Below are 23,237 nucleotides of genomic sequence, written 5' to 3'. Positions count from 1 at the left end.
ACTCAAACCCCCAGATATCCCTGACCGCGCTGTTGTTCAATGAACATCTCGAATGAATCGCTTGTACAATGGCAAATCTGCAAAGTGGTTACACAGTTTGGCACTCGCTTATGTAAAAGGTGGAGCTGATGATCATGCAAAATCATTGCTAATCCTCTGCAGCACATCAAACGTGACCAACGAAACCATTGACCCGAAACGGTTAAGAAGGCCCAGTCCTATCGATGGCGAAAGTTCAGGAATGGGGCTGCTGAGCTTTGAAAAATGCCCTGGTCCGAGCAACGACAACAACGCGAACTCCACGTTCGGAGTAGTTCGGAGCAGTGGATGAAATATGTACAACCGGCCGCCGCCGCGCCGTAGTCGAAGCAAGCGAGAGATCGCGGAGATCAGAAAGGTGCTCGAAGCGAGAGCTCGAAAAGAAACGAACGGCGAACAGAAAAAATAAAAATAAACGCTCATTTATATAAGTTTTCCTTTATGTAAAGGTTTCGGAAAGGGCGGGATTTCAGGTATTTCGTCGTGTCTGCCTTTTCACCGTTTCGTTTCGTGCTTTTATTTTTGTCCTCCCGCGCGATGAGGTGAGCTCGACTAGTGTCTTCTCTTTCTCGGCCGCAGCAGCTTCCTTCGCTAGGGGGTACAGGTGGCGGAGGAGGAGGTGCGCGCGACGAACATCTTCTTGTCTTGTCTCTGTTGTGCGATCGTTCGTTTTCGCATTCGTGAGTGCGTATATTTCATTTTGGACCTCTCGGCGGAATGTCTGCTTTGGATGCTGCTGCTGCTGGTCTTCTTCGTCGCGATCTTCCCCCTCCACGATGACTGCCGGAGAGCCATTTTCAGCGAGCGCCGCGATTGCCCATTTTGGTGGATTTGGTTTTGAGTAAATGGGGTTTAGTTAGCTTCTTCAATGAAATTGAAGTCAATTTCCCAGCTGCTAGCAGCCACTTCAATGGGACACACGACCACGGTGGCCAGGATGATGAAGTCGATCTGCCGATCAGTCCATTAGATCGCATTCAAATGGTTTTCTTGGTATCTTGCGAGAGCTATTACGAGATAAATTGCGTCTCATTTGCGACCTAGTTGCGAAATACTTGTGGCTAAAAAATGATCGTCCGTCGTGTTTCGAAGATGTGCCAATATGATAATAAGGCATGGTGGTTCGCGAGAGGAATGTGAATTTAGTCGACATCGTTTAAGTACACTAAAGGGGAAAATTATTTTCACAATTAAAACTATTTTTTCATGTATTCGCGTTGAATTATTTCCCGAAATTAAATAGAAGTCCATCGAAATGGAAATGATGCTGCAAATATTATGCTAAACTTTAAGTTTACCAACAATTTCACAAACTTCCAGAAGAAATTTGCACATTTTTCAAAGCATTTTGTGCAAAAGTTCATCATCGGCCCGGCTCGAGCGCTATCTCGCTCGCGTTCGCCTTCACTCTCTTCACTCAAACGTCCGAACGCCCTCGGCCGAAGCACGAGCGAAAAAACGAGACCAACCGGGCAACCGACGGTGTGCTCGCTCTAACCATTTTAACGAGCACTTTTCATTGGCTCCTCGGGTTTTGGCTTCGACGGCAGCGGCAGCAGCACCGCACGCACTGCAGCGATAGCTTTTCTCAAGCTCGCCTCAAGTTCTAATTTAGTGCTAGTCGAATTACCATCGCCTGCTCCGCAGCAGCAACCGTGAAGTGTACCAACCAACCAACCAGCTACCCCTACTTCTTGGCGGACGTGAGACTGTGAGAATTGTGTAAGTGCGCACTAAAACGGAAACGGAAGTGCCACTACCTGCTACTAGAAGAACACTTACTACCTAACTACTATTCAATTGCGCCACGTGGCATCTGGTGAAAGTGCAACAATTTCCGACCGCATTGCGACTGCAATTTCCGAGGAGTACACGCAGTACACCAAGATTGGAATTGAGGTTTACCCCGCGGGGAAAAGGGAAAGGGTGACATTAGGAGGTGCTGTTCCGGGCCGGCCCAGAAAGTGACATGTGCCTTTGCCCACCATTTTGAGTGGAGTGTACCGTTTGTTTGGTGGAGCCGATTTTTAGTAGCCACCGTGCCACCGTGCTGTGCGTGTGCGTGCGTGCGTGTGTGTGTGTGCGTTGGCCTAGATGCCAATAGTGTTACCAGCGTGGTGTGCCTTTCGGTGTGCGCGATCGTGTGTGTGAATCTCCTGTGCGTGTGTGCGTGGTTTAAGGTACCAGGCACCAGGCACCAGGCGAGCGAGCGACCAGCGATTCTAGTGTTTGCCCCCCCAGAAGTGGTCCTCTAGTGTGGTGTGCGGTCGACTTCAAGAGTCGACTGACGCGATAGGCTTGATGTACCGCAAGAGTGGTGCATCATCGCGCCCGCTACGACGTTGCGCACTGTGCAGTGACAGGAGACGAGTGATGACGAGTGCAGCAGCAACAGCAGCAGCAGCAGCAACAGACGGGGCCAGCAGTAGCAGTAGCAGTAGCAGTGGTCAGCTACAACCGATGCAGATACCGCTGATGATGATGATGGCCACGGCCGAGGGCAGAATGCAATCAACAGTCGTGCGAATCGGCCGTGCGCCATCATCAGCAGTAGTGGTGGAGCTGCCAGCGAAAGTAACCGCCGCGGAACCGCTAGTGTCGAGCGCGCTAGATGCAACCAACACCATCGTTACCAACGGTAGCAACAGTCCAGTAGACACCAGTAGCCTCACCAACCGAGCTACCGAGTGTCCACAGCTTACAGTGCGTGTTCGCGAGTGGCCACGGTCCGGCACGGAGATGCAACAGCCCGGAACGCACCGATTACGGTACGGTGCCAACATCAGCAGCACCAGCAACATTCCCAGTGACCGCCTGGCGGCTTCCGGTAGTAAACGGTGGCGGGTGCGGCTGCAGCAGCAGCAGCGGACGGTGTTACTGTTGGCCTTGCTGGCGCTGCTGCACCTTCTGCCGGCCGTCCAGTCGTGTGGTCCGGGCCGTGGTATCGGTGGACCGCGCCGTACCCGGAAGCTGCTGCCCCTAGTCTTCAAGCAGCACGTCCCGAACGTCAGCGAAAACTCGCTGTCCGCGTCCGGCATGCAGGAGGGACCGATCTCGCGCAACGACAGCAAATTCCGGAACCTCGAAACCAACTACAACAAGGACATCATCTTCAAGGACGAGGAGGGTACGGGTGCCGATCGGGTGATGACACAGGTTGGTACAACAAATGGCCACCGGGGAGGGGGTCCGGTGGTAGTCGGCAAGATGCTTGTTTTGCCCCATAAACATTTACCTAATTGCATCTTTCTCGAGAGAACGCGACCTCGAGCGTCTCAACAGGGAGCTTCAACGGTTGCCTTGAAATGGATTTGCATTCCCGAAGGTCACCGTGCACACGTGTCCATCATCTCCTAGGGCCCGGGAGCTCTTAGGGCCATAAAATCGCATCCTTAACTTCTGTATTTATCGTTTTACGGGCGGATGCAAGGCCAGCGATGAAGCGTCTGTCTGTCAAGGTTCGAGCTCAGGTTCTGCGCCAGCCCACCAGCTCAATGCGTGGTCCCTGGTTTGGTCCAGTCCGGTCTGAACTCCGGCCCCACCGGAGGAGTGCTAATCCTGGCAGCAGCAGCAGCAACAGCAGCACCAGTCGTTATCGCATTCACAAGCTTTACACGAGTGTTGGTGGTGTTGTTTCGATAAAAAAAAACACGATTTATATCGAAACACGACCTCATTCTAGAAGCTTCACACCGAATGCCGGGGTGCGTTATCGTAAAGGGTGAGGTAGGCAAGGGGGGGGGGCTGCAATCCTCCTATCCCGTAATCGGAATGCAATGGAATTACCGATCGCGCTTATCGCTCCGGGCCCAACCGATGTTTAGTTCGATTCGGCACAGTCATCGATATAAATATACGAGCGCGCGAGCGGGCACCATTCGCGATATCGAGAACAGGGAGCGGGCTTTTTCGGTAATCTAATCGCGAAACGCCGCAATCCCGGACATGCACACACACACACCCTCACCGGGGACCTACAAATGACGTCGCAGCGTTCATTAAGTGACGCGTTTAGCGAGGTGCAACCGTCAAGTAGTTGACGGAATCTTGGCGTGTTGATGGAGCGCCAAGCGGTCCACAGCCAAGCCTCATAAATTACGTCAAGCGACAATCGCGACGGAGGGCGTACAGTCAGCTGTCTCAATCGAACACTGATTTCGGACCGTGCAGCCGGATGTAGCTCGATCGATTAATTTTTCCCCTCCTTTAAATGGATCGAATGGAAGCGATTTCTTGCTTTTGTGCCTTTGCCTTTGCATCGGATTTGACAGATCAGCGAATTCCCGGTGCCTGGTTCATATCATAACCCATAAGAGACTCCAGTGTTCTTCCAGCATTCGTCAGCATCTTTCTAGGGCACTGACTGTCGACGGATCTACGGTACCGCGTAGAAAGCGTCGTCGTTCTAAGCGCTCTATTTTGTTTACATTTTATCACTTTGCCACGCAAATTCCGTCATCAAACCATCCGCCATCTTCGGCGTCGTTGATCAATGCTCGCGATGCTGCTTCGACGGCCTGCTGCGTCTGGTTGTCGCGAGTGTGTCAAGCGAGCAATCTGGCAACGATCAGAGCAATGACAATGACAGCGCGGCACGGCGTGGCCTTCTGCGACTACTATGTTTATTCGTATTTGCCGTCTCGCGGCTCATCTCGGAGAGCGCGCCTGTGGCCTAGGCGTGCGCGCACACGCCTGTGTTTGTGCTCGGTGGCCCCGAGGGGGGGATGGCCAAAGTGCAAACTCCAGACCCCTTCCTTCCTGCCCGCGAACTGATTGAGATGGCGCGAATGTAAATAAATTATGAAAATTTAATTAAAAGCCTCCAACGGTTGATCCCCAACGGGAGTGACGCAGATCGGAGTCACAATGCTACTTTGCTGTCCCTCCCTTTTAGTGGGGAGAGGTGGCAGAGGCGTTTGAGTGATATTAAAAATCGCACCTAGCACCACCAGCCAGCCAACGGCACGTCATCGACGACGACGACGGCCACTTCGCTCTAAGTAAATCTTAAGCTCTTAAGCTTAAACAAATCAAGCAATTGGGTGAGAGGAGTGAGAGGAGGAAGAGGAGAGGAAGAAACAACAAACCGTGCTGCCGCTAGCTGGCGGCCGCTGAGACTTCCTAGGCTTGCTGCACATCCCGTCCAGCCGGCTGTCGATCGGTCAGCAGCAGCAGCAATCGATGGTCCGATCGTTTACCTTTTGCCCACTGACCATTGCCTCAGCTTTCTCTAATCCTTTTGGGGAGGGAAGGAGGCTCTCTAACCGGAGAGCGAGAGAGAGAGAGAGAGAGAGAGAGAGAGAGGTGTGATGGTGGAACCGAAGAGGTAAAATATTTAATCATTAAAAATTAAATAATCGCTCGTCGCCTCTTTCTCTCACCCACTTCTGGTGCTGCGTTGCTGGTGCACGCATCTTTGGTATGTCCACCACTAGTCCACCACCACCGTCTCTGTATGTGTGCTGATGGGTATACGAAGCAGCGAACCTTTTACTGTGCGATACGGAAATGGAAAAGCTTTTAATGTCTTGGCCTGGTGCTGGTGGTGGGACACCGAAAATTACCATAAACACCTCCGGACTCCCGAGCTGCACGGAACGCAGATGCGCAAGGATCTCCCGTCCTTCCTTCCTCTGGCTGGCTGGCTGGCTGGTTGGCTGACCATTCTCCATTCTCAAGTGCCGAACGGCAGGGAAAACACTTGTACCGAGGCGATGTTAACAACACTCGCTTGTCAAACAACGCGCGAAGCCCGTCGAGTCGTCGAGGACACGAGGAAGGGTGCGCCGGCGCGTTCGGATCGCGTTACCAATTTGTTGATCTCCGCTCCGCTCCGCGGACAACAACGTGTGCTCGGGCGGCAGGGAAGCGACGCAACGCGGTACAGCGGAACGCACAACACAACAAACGCATCGACGACGGACGACGGAAAACAATAACACTCATATGAGTGCGAGCGCGGTGCGAATGAGGAAAGGGCGGGCCTGAAATCTGGTTCAGAACATAAATATTTAGCTGTCGCTTTTGACAGCTGCACGATAATGTCAAATATTTGCGCAATGACCCCCATAATAATAAGCAACCCCCTGACGCTGCCGTCGTTGCGTGGCAACCAACGTGGCATGCCGGTCCGGATGACGGATTACCATCGGTGACGATGATGATGATGATGAGACGGACCGAGACAGAGTGAGTTCACTCGGAAAACCCTTTCTTTGGTCCCTTGAAAATTGTGGCAGGTGTCACGGATGGTTCTATTTATTTCACAGATTTCTTACCCCCACACCCCCTCCCACCCCTCCCCGGTCACGCTTCTTTGTCACCGACCGACCGACCGAGCGAACCCGATAGTTTTGACACTTGACCGCGATCCGGCGGCTAAGCGGCACAATCTGTCACGCCACCGCCCCCCGCCTTTGGAATGACCGGTTGGTCCCCACCCCCCGGGTTGGTAGTGGCCACTACTTCAGTGACCCGGTTGCGGTTATTGTTGGCACGGATTTATTGAGCGCCGCTTGCGACCATTTTTCTACCGTTCATTGCCAGACCAGCTCTTCTCCTCGCGTCAGCTCGCGAGGTCAAGTTGCAGTGTGCATTCCAATGACCAGCACCACCACCACCACCTCGTAACGGACTCTTCTTCCTCCTACCCGCCCTTTTCACACGATTACCGCCGATTTACGGCGTGACGCAGGACGGCAAATCGTCGTTTGCGACGCCGTTCCGTTGCTCCAGATTGTAATTCACCACAAACGCGCGCACACACACACACATACACATGGCGTAGTGGCAGGTGTGTCCCAAGGTGCGGTTGAGGTTGATCTGTTCCGTCCTCCGTTTGCTCGGTAGGTCGTAAATCATGTGCCGGGACGAGCTCGCGACCTCGCGAGATGATCGGCTTACAGCGGCGGCAACGGCGGTCCCTCTAATGCCAACTTCCTTTCTCCGGACAGACTTCAGGACTGGGCTGACTGGGAGGACCATCCCACCATAATCAGGCCCGCTGGTACGCGCGGTTTTAGGCAGATTGATTTTGTGACCTTATTTCCACCGGCGAATTCCGTGGCCGTTCCTGCAAGGAGAGCGCTGCTTTATGATCGATTTATGATCGCCTGTGCCGCAGCCGCCGCCGCTGCCGTTGTGGTCTACAAATCGACACACAATCAGCAGCCAAGAGGCCAACGCTGGCCAACTGGCCGTGCATAAAACCGATCGACCGGCGGGATCGGTTTTCCATTTCTTACGCTAAATGTGCCGTAAATCGGCATTTAGTCGCGGAGGTCCCGCGAGATCCATCGAGAAATCCCGTCCATCGTTTCAATCAATTATGGAATTTATGGCATGGCCTCTTGGCTTGGCTTGGTCAGCCGCCCGTCCCCTTGTTGCCGCTTGTGCTGCTGCTGCTGCTGCTGTTCAGTCAAGTGGACTCCGATCGTCGTCATCGTTCGGCATTTCGGCGGAGAGGTTCGAACCGGGTTTTTATGGCACCGGTGCCGTTGGCCGGCCGGTCGGTCGGTTTGGCGGATTGCGGGCGCAGGCGCGAGCATCTAGCGCACCGCCGGACGGGCGGGCTATTTGTTTGTGCGGTGCGGTGAGTTGTAAACCTATAAGAGGCATTAGTTAATACGGTTGTAAAGTTCGCCTCGAACTGCCGCCGCCCCACGCAAAACCAGACCGCCGCGCGGCCTCACGGCCTCGTCGGCGGTGGTGGTGGCCGCACATAGCGCCTTTATAAGGCGCTAATTAGGGAAAGACGAAGAGACGAGGGAGGCATTTTTAGGGGTGTCCGGGCCCGGGGTAGCCCGAATGAACTTGAGCCAAAATTCCCCCCAAAAAAAAACCAAAAAAAGGTCCAACTTTGTGTGTTTAAAAATCTGACCGGACCGCAGCGGTGGCCAGCCGTTCGGTGGCTGCATCCCGGCTGATGGGGGCTGTGAATGCCAAGTGAAAATCCTCGGAGTGAATGATATAATGATCTACTATAAAACTGGGCGGCAAATGGTGATCAGAGGGGAAAAAAAAAGGGAAAACAAACATTTCATAAAACGATAAACGATGCTCGCCAGCTTTGTGTCAGCGTGTGTGTGTGTGTGTGTGGTAGTTGTGCAACCAGTGTGGTGAAATGCGCAGAAAATGCCCATTTGAAATGGGTCATTTCAACCGACACAACAACCCAAATTACTATTCGAATTCCACTTGCGACAAAATCTCGCAAACTCTATTGTGTGCTGCTCGAGTGAAACAATAGCCTACTTGAAGCGCCACACCATAAAACCCCAGCGGAAGCTGTTTTCTGGAAGCTGAATCATGGCATGCTATCTTCTTGACATGAGCAAAGCATCCCTTACTCACCACAAACCCGGGAAGTGAGAACCCGGGGGCCCACGAAATTTGCTCACTCGAATGGAATGCACCGTGGAATGGACCGTGGATCTCCAGAACGGTTACGGTATGATATGATGCTCCATTAGTCGCGAAAGGTCGAAAAACCACCGGGAACACTCCTAGACTCACACAACAACATGGCGCAACAACGCTCCCCGGGGGGAGAAAAAAGCAGAACAGCAATTTCCTATCACCGGCCAGCGATCTAGCGAACGTGTCGTGTTCGTGTTCGGGCTCACTACTGGCTCTCTTTCTATCTCTCTCTCTCTCTCTGGTGGGGTGGGAGGACAGCACGTGAACCTCAACCGTGGAGAAGGAATCGCTGGAACGATCGCGACCGATCGCGGCGTGATGGCGAATTTAAAAGCGTGCGGTGCGTCGGGAGTTACGAAGTCAGATAGTTGGTTGGTTGGTTGCTCCAAACAAGCGATCGATCTTGCTTGCGGCGGCCTCTCTCGTGCTCCTCTGACCGGCGGAATACAGATAATGTCTTATGTACCGAAGGAACAATGGCCAAAAAAGAGCCGCTCTCCGGAGCTCCAGCGTTCGGTGAGTTTTTGGATCTAGGGAACGCGCCAGGATCAAGCACCAGAGACCGTGAGACGCTCGCTCGACGTTCGGTCCAGGCCGTCTCGCGTTGCTGTCGAGATTGGTTTCGCTGCTCTCCCCTTCTGGGTCCCTCCCTGGACACCAGCACCAGCACCGCGCCTGAAGAGTGCGCGATTTGTCATGCTGCGAGCCTGGTCGGGGGAAGGAATTCAAATGTTTATGTAATTTGTAATTGTGAGCATCGGTTTAATGGCACCGAAACGAGAAGCCCGAGCCGATTAAAGAGCCGCATCCCCTCCCTTGTACGACGCACAGATTAACGCTCGATGGCGGCAACGGCCAGGCAAAGGAGAACGATACGAAGAGAAGAAGAGCGCGAACAAGAGGACACGACACGACGAGGACGACGGTGCGCGCATTGGCGGCATGCTGCAGGCATTCGTTGCGCTTCGAACGAGCGCAGAACACACAACATTTATTGGTGACATTAAGCTCGCGTCTCCTGTCACTGCCGGTGACACATGTACTTACAAGCGGGCCCCGCTCCCGAAACCTCCCGCGGTGAGATCGCAGTTGCAATGTTTTGACCGTCGCTTGAGTAACCGCTCCCCTGCACCAGTGCAGCGTTAAACGTTTCGTGGTCTGCTGTCTCATAAATAAGACTTAAATGGAACCAGTGGCAGTGGCAGCAGCAGCAGCAGCTCGGTGCGCCGCAATTGCTCACCTTGCCGACGATGGTAACGATGCAAATAGTTGCTTCACGGTGCAAGTTGATCAGAGGCAGGTTTTTGGGGAACCGTCACTGTATGTTGCTGCTGGTGCTGCTGCTGTTGATCAGCAAAAAAAAGCCCCAAACATGATCCGGATGTCGTTCGTTCAGCTCACCCCTGACACGTCTTGGATGGATTCCTTTGTCCGTTTGTGTCCAAAAACCAAAAAAATGAAAAAACAAGGAACCGATCGCTGACCACAAAAATGTGTCGCATTCTTGATCATCCGGGGTGATTTTTCTTCAGCTTTTTTTCCCCTTTTTCCAGTCTCAAAAGAAGTATAAGAAGAAGAAGAAGCAGCAGCGGTGGACGAAGCGACCACACCGAGCAGCCGAGGGCCGAGGTGGCGGCAATATCGGCATCAGATCTCGATATCGATATCGATCGCTTCCCGCGCCCTCCGGGTATCCTATTACGCCGGTATCCTCCGGATACTGATCCTCGCACCAGGTTCCGCTCTCTCTCTTTCTTGCTCTCTCTCTCTCTCGGATGGTGGCTTCCGCGTTCGATTGGTCGGCACACACGCTTCTAAGGATTCCATGCGGCCACTTTTCCACCGAGCAGCGAGTGGCTGGCTTGCTGGCTGTCGGCATGAAATGGCAGTCAGGCGAAAAGGCGCCCTAACCTGCCTCAAGTGCGGCTCACGGGAGGTCGTCTGGTAGTTGGCTTTCACATACACACACACACACAGACCGATCTGGCGCATAGGCCAGAGATCAATCCATCGATCATCATCATCCGGTCGGTGGCGATGTTACTGCTGCCGATGCCGATGCTACGGAGCAGCCTTGGGTCGGGGAAACCTGATCCCGTAACCGGTACGCACCCGGTGCCAATGCCAAAGCGGTGCTGCTCCTTCCTGCCACCGCTGCCGCTGCTGTGGCTGCTGCTGCGATTGTAATCATCGATACCCCGTTAGGTGATACGACGGGCCACGACGTACGGAACGGAGGCCACTTGTGTTCCGATGATTAGAGCTAGAGTTTCAAGCAGACAAGCAGGGGGCGAGAGAGAAAGAGAGTTGTGAAAAGTGGGAAGCAGGCTGTCGGTGTTGGCGGTGGCGACGTTGATTGCGAACAGTTGCACGTATTATATAAGATTACATTTTAATCACAATCGATCTCTCCTCTTAACTAACTTCCTGTGCTGGCTGGCTGGTTGGCTGGCTGGAACTAGCGCTCCCCGGGGGTGGCCCATCCTGGGGTGGGCCATCAATCATGACGAGGAGGCGCCCGAAGACACACACACACACGCTGCCCCTCTTGAGGAACAGAATAGGTGTTGCTCGATTGAAGTAAATTATGACAGCTTACGACATCGACGCAAAGAGACACTCTGTCGTCGTCGTCGTCGTCGTCGTCGTCGAGGGTGTCGTTGGGTTTAATCCTTGGCGTAAAGGGAAGATCGAGAGTCTGTCCGTCCGTGGTGGGGTTCGCTCATGGCCGTGCTTACTGCTCTCACATCGAACATGAACCCCAAAAAGAAGATTTTGGCATTTCGGTTAGGTTGCTCCGTTTCCAGGCGCGGCCGACTATGATTTGGGACCAGCAGTGGAAAAGTGGAAGCAGAACCACGAAAAGGGCACTGTGCGTGTGCGTGTGTGTGTGCACGTCCCGGGGTCTGAACTTGAAATGCCCCCAAAAGAAGTGAGTTATATATTAATGCGATGTAATTTAATACTTATCTCTTTTTAATTCGTCGCCTTTATGCCTCCGACAACGACGACGACGACGCCAACACACACACGCACACACACACACGCACGAACGGACACCGAGAGAAGGAACGCAGCGGAGCCAGCTTCGATTGCGAAGAGAAAATACAGAACACAAGACGCGGCGACAACAACCCCGGTGGCGGTACCGTTCCCTGTTCCGCGGTGCGGTCTTCGGAAAGGTGGGAGGGGGGATCTTTAAGATTTGTGGCTTCAGTGCACCGGGGGCCAGTCGGTCGGTAGTTCCCAATGACAAATGGCCAGCCCTCAAGGGGCCCCCTCACGGGGGTATCCGTGGGCATCCATTTATCATCCCGTAGGCGCGCTCGCGGGACAATCGTTTAAGGTCTTTTAAAGTCCGAAAACAGGGGAATTTGTCGCACACGTCAGTCGTCGGTTCGTCGCTTGAGTAGTGTGCTACTCGTCACTGTGCATGTGCTTGAGTGTGTGTTTATCTCCGGGGGAAAGGGAATGGTTAGTCAGTCAGTCGCCACGACCATTCTCTATTTAAGCTATCGTGGATCGTGCTCCGGCGATTAGCATTAGGATTCCGGTCAGTGCGCGCGCACCACAGGCCACAGAGGGTCTGAAGGACGACCGTTTGATGATGGTTGACGAAAATATTTTGACACATGGCCCCGTCGGCCGGTAATGCTGAGGTAATCCGCGAGCGTTGACCGCGTCGCTGGATGCCTGGTGGACACTTTATGATTGAAATCCCATTACCCAAGAAGCTGGTTGGGGCCTCGGGGGCCCGGTAGGTGCGCCTACACTCCAGCGTGTATTTTGAGCATCGGAACCCACACACACACATACACGGCAAATGGAATGGCAAAATGACCAACAGAAAGCTGCCCAATTAGCGTCCATCAGAGCGCCACAACTAAGGGGCCACAATACATGTTTACCATATGATATTAGGTGGCACGATGGTGGCCACCACAATGGCCGCCCCGTCCACTCCATGGTTGCGCCCATTCAGGATACGGCCAACAGGATCGCTCCAGCGTCGTCCACGGGGCGGCAGTGGCGGTGATGCTAATTGCCAGAGTAAATCATCCGGTCACTCCCGGTGGGAAACCGGACGCCAAACGAGTTGGCAAACATAATTAACCGAAAGGAAAAAAGGGCTCTCACACTCCCGAAGTTCCACACAACAAACCTAAGGGAGTGGAGGGGGGGGGAGGAAAAATTAACGATCGAGTGTAAATTTCCATTCAACCCTTCGCGGACCTCGGACGCGTATCCTGGAAAGCGGCCACTTCTGTAGTGGCCCCAGCAAACATTGACCAACACCCCCGGGGGGCTACCGGGCATCCGTCGTGCCTGTGTGTGTGTGTGTGAGCAGAAGCGATCCTCCGCTGCTTTTGTTGGTGGTGTTGATGCTGGACCACAAACTCAGTCAGAGCTGAACACTCCCAGACTCCAGGCCACGGGTTCGAAGTCACTGGACTGCGTTCAATCGATTTCCGGGCGATCGAATCCCCGAAAGCGTCACGCAAATGTCACGCTTCCGCACCACGGGGTGGACATTGGACTTCCTCCTTCTCCTTCAAACCAAGGCCATCCCAGGAAGGGCCATCGGTGGTCGCTCTCGGTCTCTAAAAGCTTCCAAATATTTAGACGCCGTATCGAATCGACCCGAACCGAGGAAACAAACGCCCCGGGGGGCGGACTCTGGACTCCGGTGGACCTTTAATTCTTTGTGTTTCTCTCCCTCTCTCCGTCGACCTCGAGGGACCTCGAGGGAGAATCGATTCGTCTCCGGTAGCCCCTTAAAACAAACAACCTCTTCCCTGGTGTAATGTGTGTGTGTGTGTTGTCGGTCCACCTCTCGGTTCTAGGGAAAAGCCAAGGATGCATCGAACCGAACCGAGAACCGTGAAGAAAAAGGAAGACACCGACACAGGGACTCGAAGGAAAAACGAAGGAATTTTCGGTTTCGACCACGAAAATGGCTGGCTGGCTGGCTGGCTGGCCGGCCGGGCACCATGATGCCCACCATGACAATGCGCCTGACAAGCGTGACAACATTTAGCCGCCCTTAATATGACATCTGTGACGAAGCGTCTTAGACTCGAACAGTCGTCGTCTTCGTCGTCGTCGTCGTCGTCGTCGGAACGGAACGGAACGGAATGTGCAGACGTCGCTGGCAACGATTTTTTCTCTGCTTCTTCTTTTTCTCTCAAATGACCCCGCCTCCACTCCGCCTCTCCCTCAACCGGGGAACGCGTAAACCGCGTCCAAAACTCCAACGTCCGGGCGACCGACGAGCATAAATATACACCGAGCGGACATAAATTTTAATTTAGCGTTCGTTCGATTTTTTGTAGACGAACACACGTGTGTGTGTGTGTATGTGGAAAAGGCACCGGAGAGCAGCACCCTGCACCCTTGCACTCCTCCACATGGTCCTGCGGGATACACGATCACCTTGATCGCGGGCGCGCGACGCGACTCGGGCACGCCAAGCGTTTCATTTCGGTTTCAGGTTTTTCGGGCTGTTTTTTTTTTTGTTATTTCCCCGTCCGTTTGCGCTGGTTGCGCTATTGCTATTGTTTTTCTTTCGGGGAATTCGGACCAGCGGACCCGCGGACCCGCGGACCGACCGGTCGAAATAACAAAATGGCGTCGGAACAGACAGGCGTTCGGCGCTGCGTTTTCTGCTTCTAATTAACGGTTTTGCAACCGCCCGGCGAATGCCTGATGCGTGTGCTCATCAGTCAACGAGGTGGCATGGCGGGGGAGGGGGAAGGGCGGTTCTTGCAGTTGCAACCTCACGCCGCCCAGAACGGCCAGAAAGGGGTCAGATTTCTGAGCCCGGGGAGTCGTTCGTGGTCATTTCGTTGGTTTCGACCGGGCGCCAGTTTAAGGCGCAGTAGGCGCTGGTACGTTCGCTAGGTTACTGTCGGTCCGTGGTCCCAAAATGCTGCTCTTAAAAGGGAAATTCCATTTAAAAAAAAACGGAGCTCGAAAACCGCGGTTAAAATGGGGTCCGGGGCCCGAATGGTATGGGGTGGGTCTGCGTGTCGTGGGAGCGTCGTCCAACTCGATGGACCCTGGCATGTTTGGCTGCAACCCGTCCGCAGCAACGCTGCTGGCAACGATGGTCACTAGATGGTGAAGCACCTAACGGTGGATTCACCTGCTGCTCACGTTCAGCAGCAGCAGCAACAGCAGCAGCGCTTTTGGTTTCTTCCATTTTCTTCTTCCGGAGACCTTAAGCCCCCCTCAGAGAGCGTACGCGAGCAGCGCGCGAGGGAGAGTTTCACCTTCCCGCCGGGATCACCTTCACCTTCTTCGTCGTCGTCGTCGTCGTCCGGAGGTCCGATTTAGGCCACGCCTTTCCCAACAACAACAACCACAACCAGCACCACCACCACCGATCCCCAACGAACGACGATCGCGAGGTGGAGCCATCTTGAATTGCCACGGAGGCGGGTGTCTTGAGAACCCTCGCTTCAGCAGCAGGCTGCCGTTGTTGTTGTTGTTGGAGGAGTTGAAGATGAAAAATTGGGAGTCCCAGTCCCCGTCCGGTGGCAAAGGTTCGCCGCTCCGTCGCTGCTGCTTAATCCGCCTCGAAGGAGTCGCCATCGTCGTCGACGAAAGCTACTGCGGGCAGATCGACAATTTCGTACAATGTTGTACGCGCGCCGGTCCCGGATCGAAACCAAATCGATCCTGACAATGATTGCAGAGGAAGCAATCACCATCATCATCATCAGCAGCAACGTCTTGCGCTCTCTCTCTGTCTGTCTCTTCTCCATTTCTGTAAGAGGAAGCAGCTGGCAGTACCTGGGCATGAAGTGAGGAAAATTACACACCATCACCACTCCCGCCCGGTCACCGTCGTGCCGATCAACGCGGCCATCGGCCCTTCGTCGATCAGTCGATCAGAGGGAAGAGCGGGAATTGGTTTTGGTCGTCTCGTGGTGTGGTGTGGCCGGGCGAGGGCCGGAGGGGAAGATTAATTTTTATTTTTATCACTACACGCACCTCATTAATCAGCCGAGGCCGATTGGCAGACCGATTGGTGGTGGTGCTGGTGGTGGTCAATGCAAATGAGCGGGCATTTGTTTTCCCGCCAGCCTGCGGAACACTCGCTACAAGCCAGTGGCCTGAAATGAGGCATGAAAGCGCCCGCCACACCGGTCCGGTGACGATGATGATGATGATGATGATGATCATGATCATGACGAACGAACGAACGGATGGAGATGATAAGAAAAACAGGGGGGGACCCAAGATAACTAGTTTGCTGCTGAAATTGCTTTTCGCTCCTCGACGTCGCTCCTGACGTCGCCGCCACGAGAAGGTGACCATAATTAGCGATGATCGCATTCCGACATTCCGTGTGCGTGTGCGTGTGTGTGTGTGTGTCCCGGGCCTGGGCCTGTGCCTGTCCACTACTTCACGCGGCACGATCGCACGATTTCTGTGATGGTCGCGATGTTGCACTCTCCGGGGGCCGCAAACCCATTGTTTATGGGGTATTGGCTTGTTGACAAATAATTACCATCCCTTAGTGATGAGGGATAATTTAATTAACGTGCGTCGCGCGACGCCATTACGCGACGCCGCCAACCGACCGTATCTCCTCACTCACTCTCTCTCTCTCACACACTCTCTCTCTTTTTGTCTCTCTCTATCTCTATCTAGCGCTGCAAGGAGAAGCTCAACATACTGGCCGTCTCGGTGATGAACCAGTGGCCCGGGCTGCGGCTTCTCGTGACCGAGGGCTGGGACGAGGATCATATGCATGCGCCCGAATCGCTACACTACGAGGGCCGCGCCGTCGACATCATGACGTCGGACAAGGACCGCTCGAAGATCGGTATGCTGGCCCGGCTCGCCGTTGAAGCCGGCTTCGATTGGGTGTTTTACGAAAGTCGCAACCACATCCACTGCTCCGTCAAATCCGGTAAGTACTGTCCTCCTGTTAGCCTCCTTCCCTTCTTGTCGAACTGTCCAGGGGACAGATACAGGGATTGAAATACAAGACGCGCGCCACGCGGTGCCGCGATCCCACTTTTTTGCTCCAATGGTAATACGATCGATATCCGCCATCCGATATCCGATCGCGATCTATAGCGTTGTGCGTTGTGCCCCCCCCGAGACACGAGATGGTGGGACCAAATGGAAATGGCAACAAGCAACGAGAAAGGGAAGGGAGTGATGCCCGCCAGAGAGCCCGAAGAGTAATTGAGTTTACGCCGAAAGCGTCAGCTTTCGCGCAACTTCGACAGCTCTCGCGCCGCACTGTAACCTGTATTTTGTAACCCCTCTACTCCTCTCCCTCCTACTCTTTGCCTTCTTCTCTTCACTTCACTCCGTACACCACGCCACCACCAGGCGCCATCACTGGATGATGGATTCTGCCCGGCTTGATGAATGCAAATCGCCAACCGACCGACCAACCTCCCTTGCCTTACGCCATTTAACGTCGTGTTTGGCCTCCCTACCGGCCGCCCCTCGGCTTTCCATCGCTTTTCCATCGCACAAAACGGAACGCGCAAACGCGAGGTCCTCGGGGCTAACGAGAAACTTGTTAATTCTCGACCGACCTCGACCAACGTCGCCGCCGCCGTTGCCGCCGCCTCCATTCGCAATGGCCACGCATCCGGCGCACGTTTTTGGATTCCCCGGACCCGGGACCAAGCCTAGGCCCGGACTTTTCGGTCCCGGGTTCAAGTGGTAACTGAACTGCAGCCACAGCAACAGCAGCAACAGCAGATCAGCAGCATCTTGTTAATGCTGGCGCTGCTGCAGTGGGCTATAATTTTAATGGTTCCGTCCGACCGACTGGGCTGGCCTGGCCTGGCCCTCTCTGTGTCGATGGTCGTAAGTATGATTATTACTTTTTGTGGCCAACTTTTTCCCCGGCTTCCCCCGGGTCCCGGGGTTTTTTTTCGTTTTTTCATTGCCCACAATGGCGCTCGTGATCGCGCGCCGCCATTTCTCACTTTACGGCGCGATGGCTCGGCCGCGATGGTCGTCGTCGCGCGTGAAGAATGTTTGCATTTTAATGTGCGCTTTTTTGGAGGCCCGGGTGCACCGTCGTCGTCGTCGTCGTGGCCCAAAACTTAATTGAAAAAAAAACCACTCCCTGGGAGTGACCAACGCATCGAGCAGCCTGCTATGATCAGCTTGCCGAAAGCGTCTTCTGGCCAGAAGGAGGTTTTTGCACAAATCGTTCACCATGGCAACGGACCGAACGGCGAACACTGACAGCAACGTGCTGTTACCTGACCAAAAATCCGTGTTCCTGAGGCACCCGAAATGGAAAGCCACCAAGAAGTCAGTGCCTTCGCCGCGGCGACGGCAGCACAAGCAGCGGCACCGGCAGCGGCAGATTAACCTGCTAACCCTTCGGGGGATAATCCCGATCAGGCATGGCCCGTAGGGTTGGCCCTTTGGCCTAATCACAATTCAAAAGTCTTCAAGTCTCGAGTCGATTCGCTCGAGTGGTGTGTGGGCTCCGTGGAGCGAAAGCCGGTCGCCGGCGGTCGGTCGGTCGGTCGGGCCGGTTGGGTGTAAAAACTAATTTTCTAATGATATTATCCGCCTTTTTTTTCGGAAAATCCGGCCCGGTACGGTCGGTGTCTGTGGTCAGGCGTTGGAAAGGATTGCTGACCGAGCGTGTAGCAGCCGAGCAGCCGAGCAGCGGCGACCCCTCCAAACGGCAAATCCAAAACACACCAAAAACCAATCAACAACATCCTTGTGCGGCCAACCTGGGAAATGGTTGCCCTTGTGCCCGTGGCCCGAAGGATTATTTGCTTAGCTCTCTCACTCTCCTGCGTATGTGTGTATGGTTCTATCCCAGCCCAGTCTGAAGTCCCAGTCATCTGGGCACCGCCGGGAGGATTTTTCGATAGAAAAGCATCCGAGCAAACATTGAGTTTTTGCCTTTTGCCGTTTTGCGTTTCGCCCCATTGTGGGTCCGGGATTTTCGGTGGCCACTCGTTGTTTGGCCACTCGATTCCGGTCGATTGTTTACCGTGTAGCGGCCACGAAATCCACGGAAAACATGCCATCTCATGCCGGTGGCCCCTTGTTTTTGCATTTGACCGTTTGGCCCGTGGTATTCCGTTTATCTACTTCTGCCTTTTTGTAGCTTGACTGGCGAGTGAAAACATACCGTAAATTATGTTCCAGCAACGCCACAAACACACACACGACCGATCACAACTACCGCAGAAGCTTCTCATCGCGAGATAAACGAAAGACTTCAATGCGCGACATGAAACGAACACGGGAAACCTCTGAAATACAGCCCAGTGCGTGTTCCGTTTCGATCGAGTTACAACGTCAGCGTCACTCAGTCCAAAGACCTACAAAGACAAACATGATAACGGTGGAGGAGACGTCGCTTCGGCGGGAAAGACGATCCGAACAGCGCAGCGCAGCGCTATCGATACTTTGTGGTGATGATATGGCGTTTCATCATGTGCGCTGCTTCATCATGTCGATCGTTGAATGTTGGAACATGTTGCATCCCTACGAGAAGCATCCTCAGGCGCTGCGCCAGTGAAGCGAGACAAGGGGCGAGAGCGAAACAACAATAAATACCACGGGAATGCATGGGAATGTCGATCGCCGATCGCCGAACGTTTCCATTACAGTTTGTCCCAGTGATTCGCGTTCACACACACACGGGAACGGGAAGAGCACAGCGAACAGGGACAAATAATTTTGTTTTGTTTATTTACACATCGCCGTCTGATTATGTAAGGCACTCGACCGGGAGTGCGACCTGCAAGCTGCAGTTCTCACGCTCACGCTGGTTTAAAAATCAAATTAATTCCAATTCCAAGGGCGGAATTTGCGGTGGAGAAGATGGAGCCTTTCATTCGTCAAACTGAGGAGTAGGCTGTGCAATTTTGACAAATTTTAGCCACCTGAGTCACAGCTGAACAGATTAGCGCCTGATGTTTGAAAAATGAACCTTTATAAGACCCAAAATTGATGAACCATGTACTGCCGCCATCATGCCAGGCTCTAACAGGGCAGTTTTAGTCTCAAAGAGCAAGAAAAATGTTAGTTACTCAAAAATGAACCATTTTCTGTGCACCATTTTGCCATCCATTTTGTAAACCGGGAAGGCAGCTCCCGGATGAAGCGAATGAAACTAGTTCGCTAGTGATCGCTATCCTGCACCATTGATGGCCGCTTGCTGGCCGGTTTGTGGGATTGCGGATGCCCATTTTTTCGGCGTGCGCACAACAATGGATCTTACCGACCACCCGGTCCCGGTGGTAATCGTCGGGCTCGATCGGTTGATCGGTGAGAAGCCGCCGCCACCATTCCGGTGAGAACGGTTCACCGTTCGTTCCCTTTCGGTTGCCCTTCTGTTGCAACACCCGGGACCGTTTTCGAGATTGTTTTTTTTTGCCTTTCGGTTTGGGGTTTGGGTGTAATAAATCAATAGATAGTAAATATGTTAACCACAGCATGGCGCCGCGGTGAGCCTTGTTTTCGGGTCACGCTTCGGGTGCCGTGCCGTGCCATGCCGAGTATCCTAGTTTGGGCTGGCCTCATCCCTTTGTCCGTTTTGCTTCCTTTCCTTTTCCGCCTTACCGGCTCGGCCACGGCCCCGCTTTCACTGTTCCTTCATTAACCTCCTTCGGGCGGGCCGCGCGGGACCCCCGAGAGGGCTATTAGCCGGCGAGAATGTGGCGAGATGGGATCGAGCGATCGAGCGGTCTCTTGTTGTGTGTGTGTGTAGAGAAATGTAGGTTGAGCATCCCTTCGATTGGATCATTATTAATCGCTTCCATTTTGTTTCTGTCTCGGTCTCTTCTCCACAGATTCGTCCCAATCGAACCATGCGAGCGGATGCTTCACCGGCGACAGCACCGTCCTGACGGAATCGGGCACCCGAAGGCGACTGAGCGAACTGCGGATCGGTGAGAAGGTGCAGGCCATCGATGCAACCGGCAACACGGTCTTCAGTGAGGTGATGATGTTCATGGATCGGGACACGCACCAGCGGCGCGAGTTCGTCACGATCGAGGCCGAAGGTGGAGCGATGCTCAAGGTAACACCGGCCCATCTCGTGATGGTCTGGCGGAAGGAACACTCCGAGACGCGCTTCGTCTTCGCTGACCGTGTCCGGGAAGGGGATCACGTTCTGGTGCACCAAGCCGGTACCGCACGTCACACCGAGGGGCCAGTGCTCGAACCACGGCGCGTACACCGAATATCGGCCATGCTGGCGGATGGTGTGTATGCACCGTTGACGCGCGAAGGCACGATCGTCGTCGATACGATCGCTGCATCCTGTTACGCGCTGATCGATAGCCAGACGGTGGCGCATCTGAGCTTTCTGCCGTACCGGATGGTCGAGAAGCTGTGGTCACTGTTCGAACGGGCCAGTGCCACCGACAGCCTCAGTTTGCCACGTCACGAGGGCATCCACTGGTACGCCAAGTCGCTCTACACCATCAAGGACTACCTGGTGCCACCGAGCTGGCTCTATCACTAGCACCCCCTCACGCAGCCAACTGTTCAACTGTAAAAAACAAAACAAAACAAAACAACAAATTGTACATTCATTCATGGGACCCGGGATCCCAATCCGAGGAGAAGGAGAAGAATTATATTAAATTATTTATCCGACCACCCCGACCCGAAGGAGCTGCAACATCTGCGGAGCGCACGTTTCCGCAGCGCAGTATATGTGCCTGTACACTAGCAGCGAGTACACTAGCACAAGTAAGTTCCCCCCTCTCCCGCGGTCTGCTTAGCAATCGTGTTTGGAATGTTTGTGAAACGCTCCGACAGGATTTTTAGGGTTTTCAAAACATCGTTGATGAGTGTTTGTATCAAAGATTGGCCACCACGCCACCTCCTGGACTCGTGGACCTGGAAGACGATATAGGAGGTGTCATAGAAAGTAGTTGTAGACGGAAAACGGGGACAAGATAACACCCGGGAGCATCAGAACGGTAGATAGAACGGTATGGTGTATCGGGAGCATAATTTATTATCTTATGTTGTACGGAGCTGAGCGCGAAGATGGGGGGAGGAGGCCAGACTATGTAACATAACAGAACGAAGTAGTTATAGTGACGCAAACGTGTAACGCGTCAGCAAAGCGTTGCACAGTGGAACAGTGGAGTAGGGATTGCAAGCGATTGTTAAATTATTAATACTTCATTTTTTAACTCTCTCTCTCTCTCTCTTTCTCTGTAAGCAGAATGTTTTCTTTGGCCAGTGATCAAGCGAGTAGGGAGCGAGCGAACGAGCGTTTCTCGCGCTTAATGCGTTGAAGCGTGTCTGTATTCAAATCTGTATCTGTCTCTCCATTTTGTGGATGCTTTTCTCTGACAAACAGTGGAAACACACGCACGCAGCGATGCGTCAGTAGTAATGCGGTTAGTAGAAGTAGTAGTAGAAGAAGTTAGCGTACTTGGATGAAGGATGAAGCGTATTTATTCACTAAGCGGACAATTTATGACGATAACCGTAAACAAAATTTGCGTCTAGTGCCGGCAAATGTCGCTAAGCAAACGAGAACCCGTGATATAATTTTAGACACTGCTGTACCGACATTGTTCCAGACGGTGTAGTGACCGGTGGTGGTGGTTCACTGCAATGTGCAGCTTGATACTCTTCTCGATTGGCGTGTGCCAAGTAAACGCGTTCGAACGGCATTCAGTCTATTTCATTGACTCGGAGAGGCGCCGACTAGGCGCGCTACGAAGGTGCGATTGGCTATCCGTGTGGCCATAGCTAGGTGACGGAGGGTGGCCCAAAAATCGATCAATTCATCGTGCTGCTCGGAGGGCAGGGAGCATGTCGCGCATTACGGAGACCGTTCCCAATCTGCCAAAAGAATCGGACGGAACCAGATGGTAGGAGCATCTATTGCATATAGTACAGGAAATAAGCTAAATAAAATATTATAAATCTTCTGGAAAACCAAATTGTGATGCGTTATTTATGTCGAGGATTGAGTCTGTTATCGATATCACATCCTGCACAATCGAAGCTGGTGGAAGCGGGGGGACAGGTGCGGGTAAGTGAGGTGCCTATTTGCAGCGGACTTTATGCAGTGTAGTTGCTATCTGCAGAGCTGCATGCAGTTAATTCTTTCTTCTGCAATATCAACTTCCTCCCAAAATGGTTCAGATCGTGCTAATCAAGCTCCTGAAAGGCAATGTTGAACCCGGCCGTGCTTCGTCTAATTATCTGTGGCCATGGCGACCTCGGAAGGAAATTCTATAACATAAATTTCCAGGATATCAACACCGTGTAGGAGTGACTAAAATTTAGATGATCATGTGTGACCAGCGGCCTGAACCTTACCTGACATTCCTCTGGATCCTCATCATTAGCTGCATCGGAACAATCTCCATGGATTCACTGATAACAGTAATATCAATAAAAATATAAGGATGTAACAGCAAGTTTAGTGATACAATCATTAGGTATAGTTAAAATGTAATAAGAATAGCTAGCTATATGCTTAATTTGTTAGGAGATAAGCTTAATTTGTTAGGAGATAAGCTTAATTCGGGCTAAATAAAGGTTTATTTTAGAAGATATTATTTGAAGAAACCATTCAATTTTTTACGCCTTATTGTTGAGATAATTTGCTAAAAAAAATACCAGCACAGCACTTTTTGCGATGTCCATCGCTTCCCCGTGTTGTGTTATCTGAGATACACTAATCGTTGCGCTACTAGACAATTGGAAGTCCCGCCGAGTTTTTTTGTTGAATTTCCATTTTTTTTAATTTTTGGTAGCATTTTGCAGTTGATAAAGTGATGCTG

At 53.0% G+C, this 23,237-nt stretch overlaps 1 protein-coding gene across 2 annotated transcripts; it reads left to right on the top strand.

Moving 5' to 3' along the window:
• The first annotated feature begins 1,598 nt into the window (after positions 1–1,598).
• LOC125950696 (protein hedgehog) lies at positions 1,599–22,378 on the top strand. 2 transcript variants are annotated; one of them, XR_007468741.1, is made up of 4 exons: positions 1,599–3,195; positions 16,117–16,378; positions 20,268–21,174; positions 21,659–22,378. XR_007468741.1 is itself a non-coding variant. In XM_049678921.1 (3 exons), exons 1-3 carry the CDS (start codon positions 2,341–2,343, stop codon positions 20,942–20,944), a joined length of 1,794 nt encoding a protein of 597 aa, XP_049534878.1. In that variant the 5' UTR covers positions 1,599–2,340; the 3' UTR covers positions 20,945–22,378. The 2 variants fall into 2 exon arrangements, 1 of the variants encoding a protein (XP_049534878.1); XM_049678921.1 differs by having other exon boundaries at positions 20,268–22,378.
• The last annotated feature ends 859 nt before the right edge of the window (positions 22,379–23,237 follow it).

The sequence above is a fragment of the Anopheles darlingi genome, chromosome 2 (genome assembly GCF_943734745.1).
Source record: "Anopheles darlingi chromosome 2, idAnoDarlMG_H_01, whole genome shotgun sequence".
Taxonomy (NCBI): domain Eukaryota; kingdom Metazoa; phylum Arthropoda; class Insecta; order Diptera; family Culicidae; genus Anopheles; species Anopheles darlingi.
Note: the sequence above shows the minus strand (reverse complement) of the source record. Positions and strands in the feature narration are given on the sequence as shown.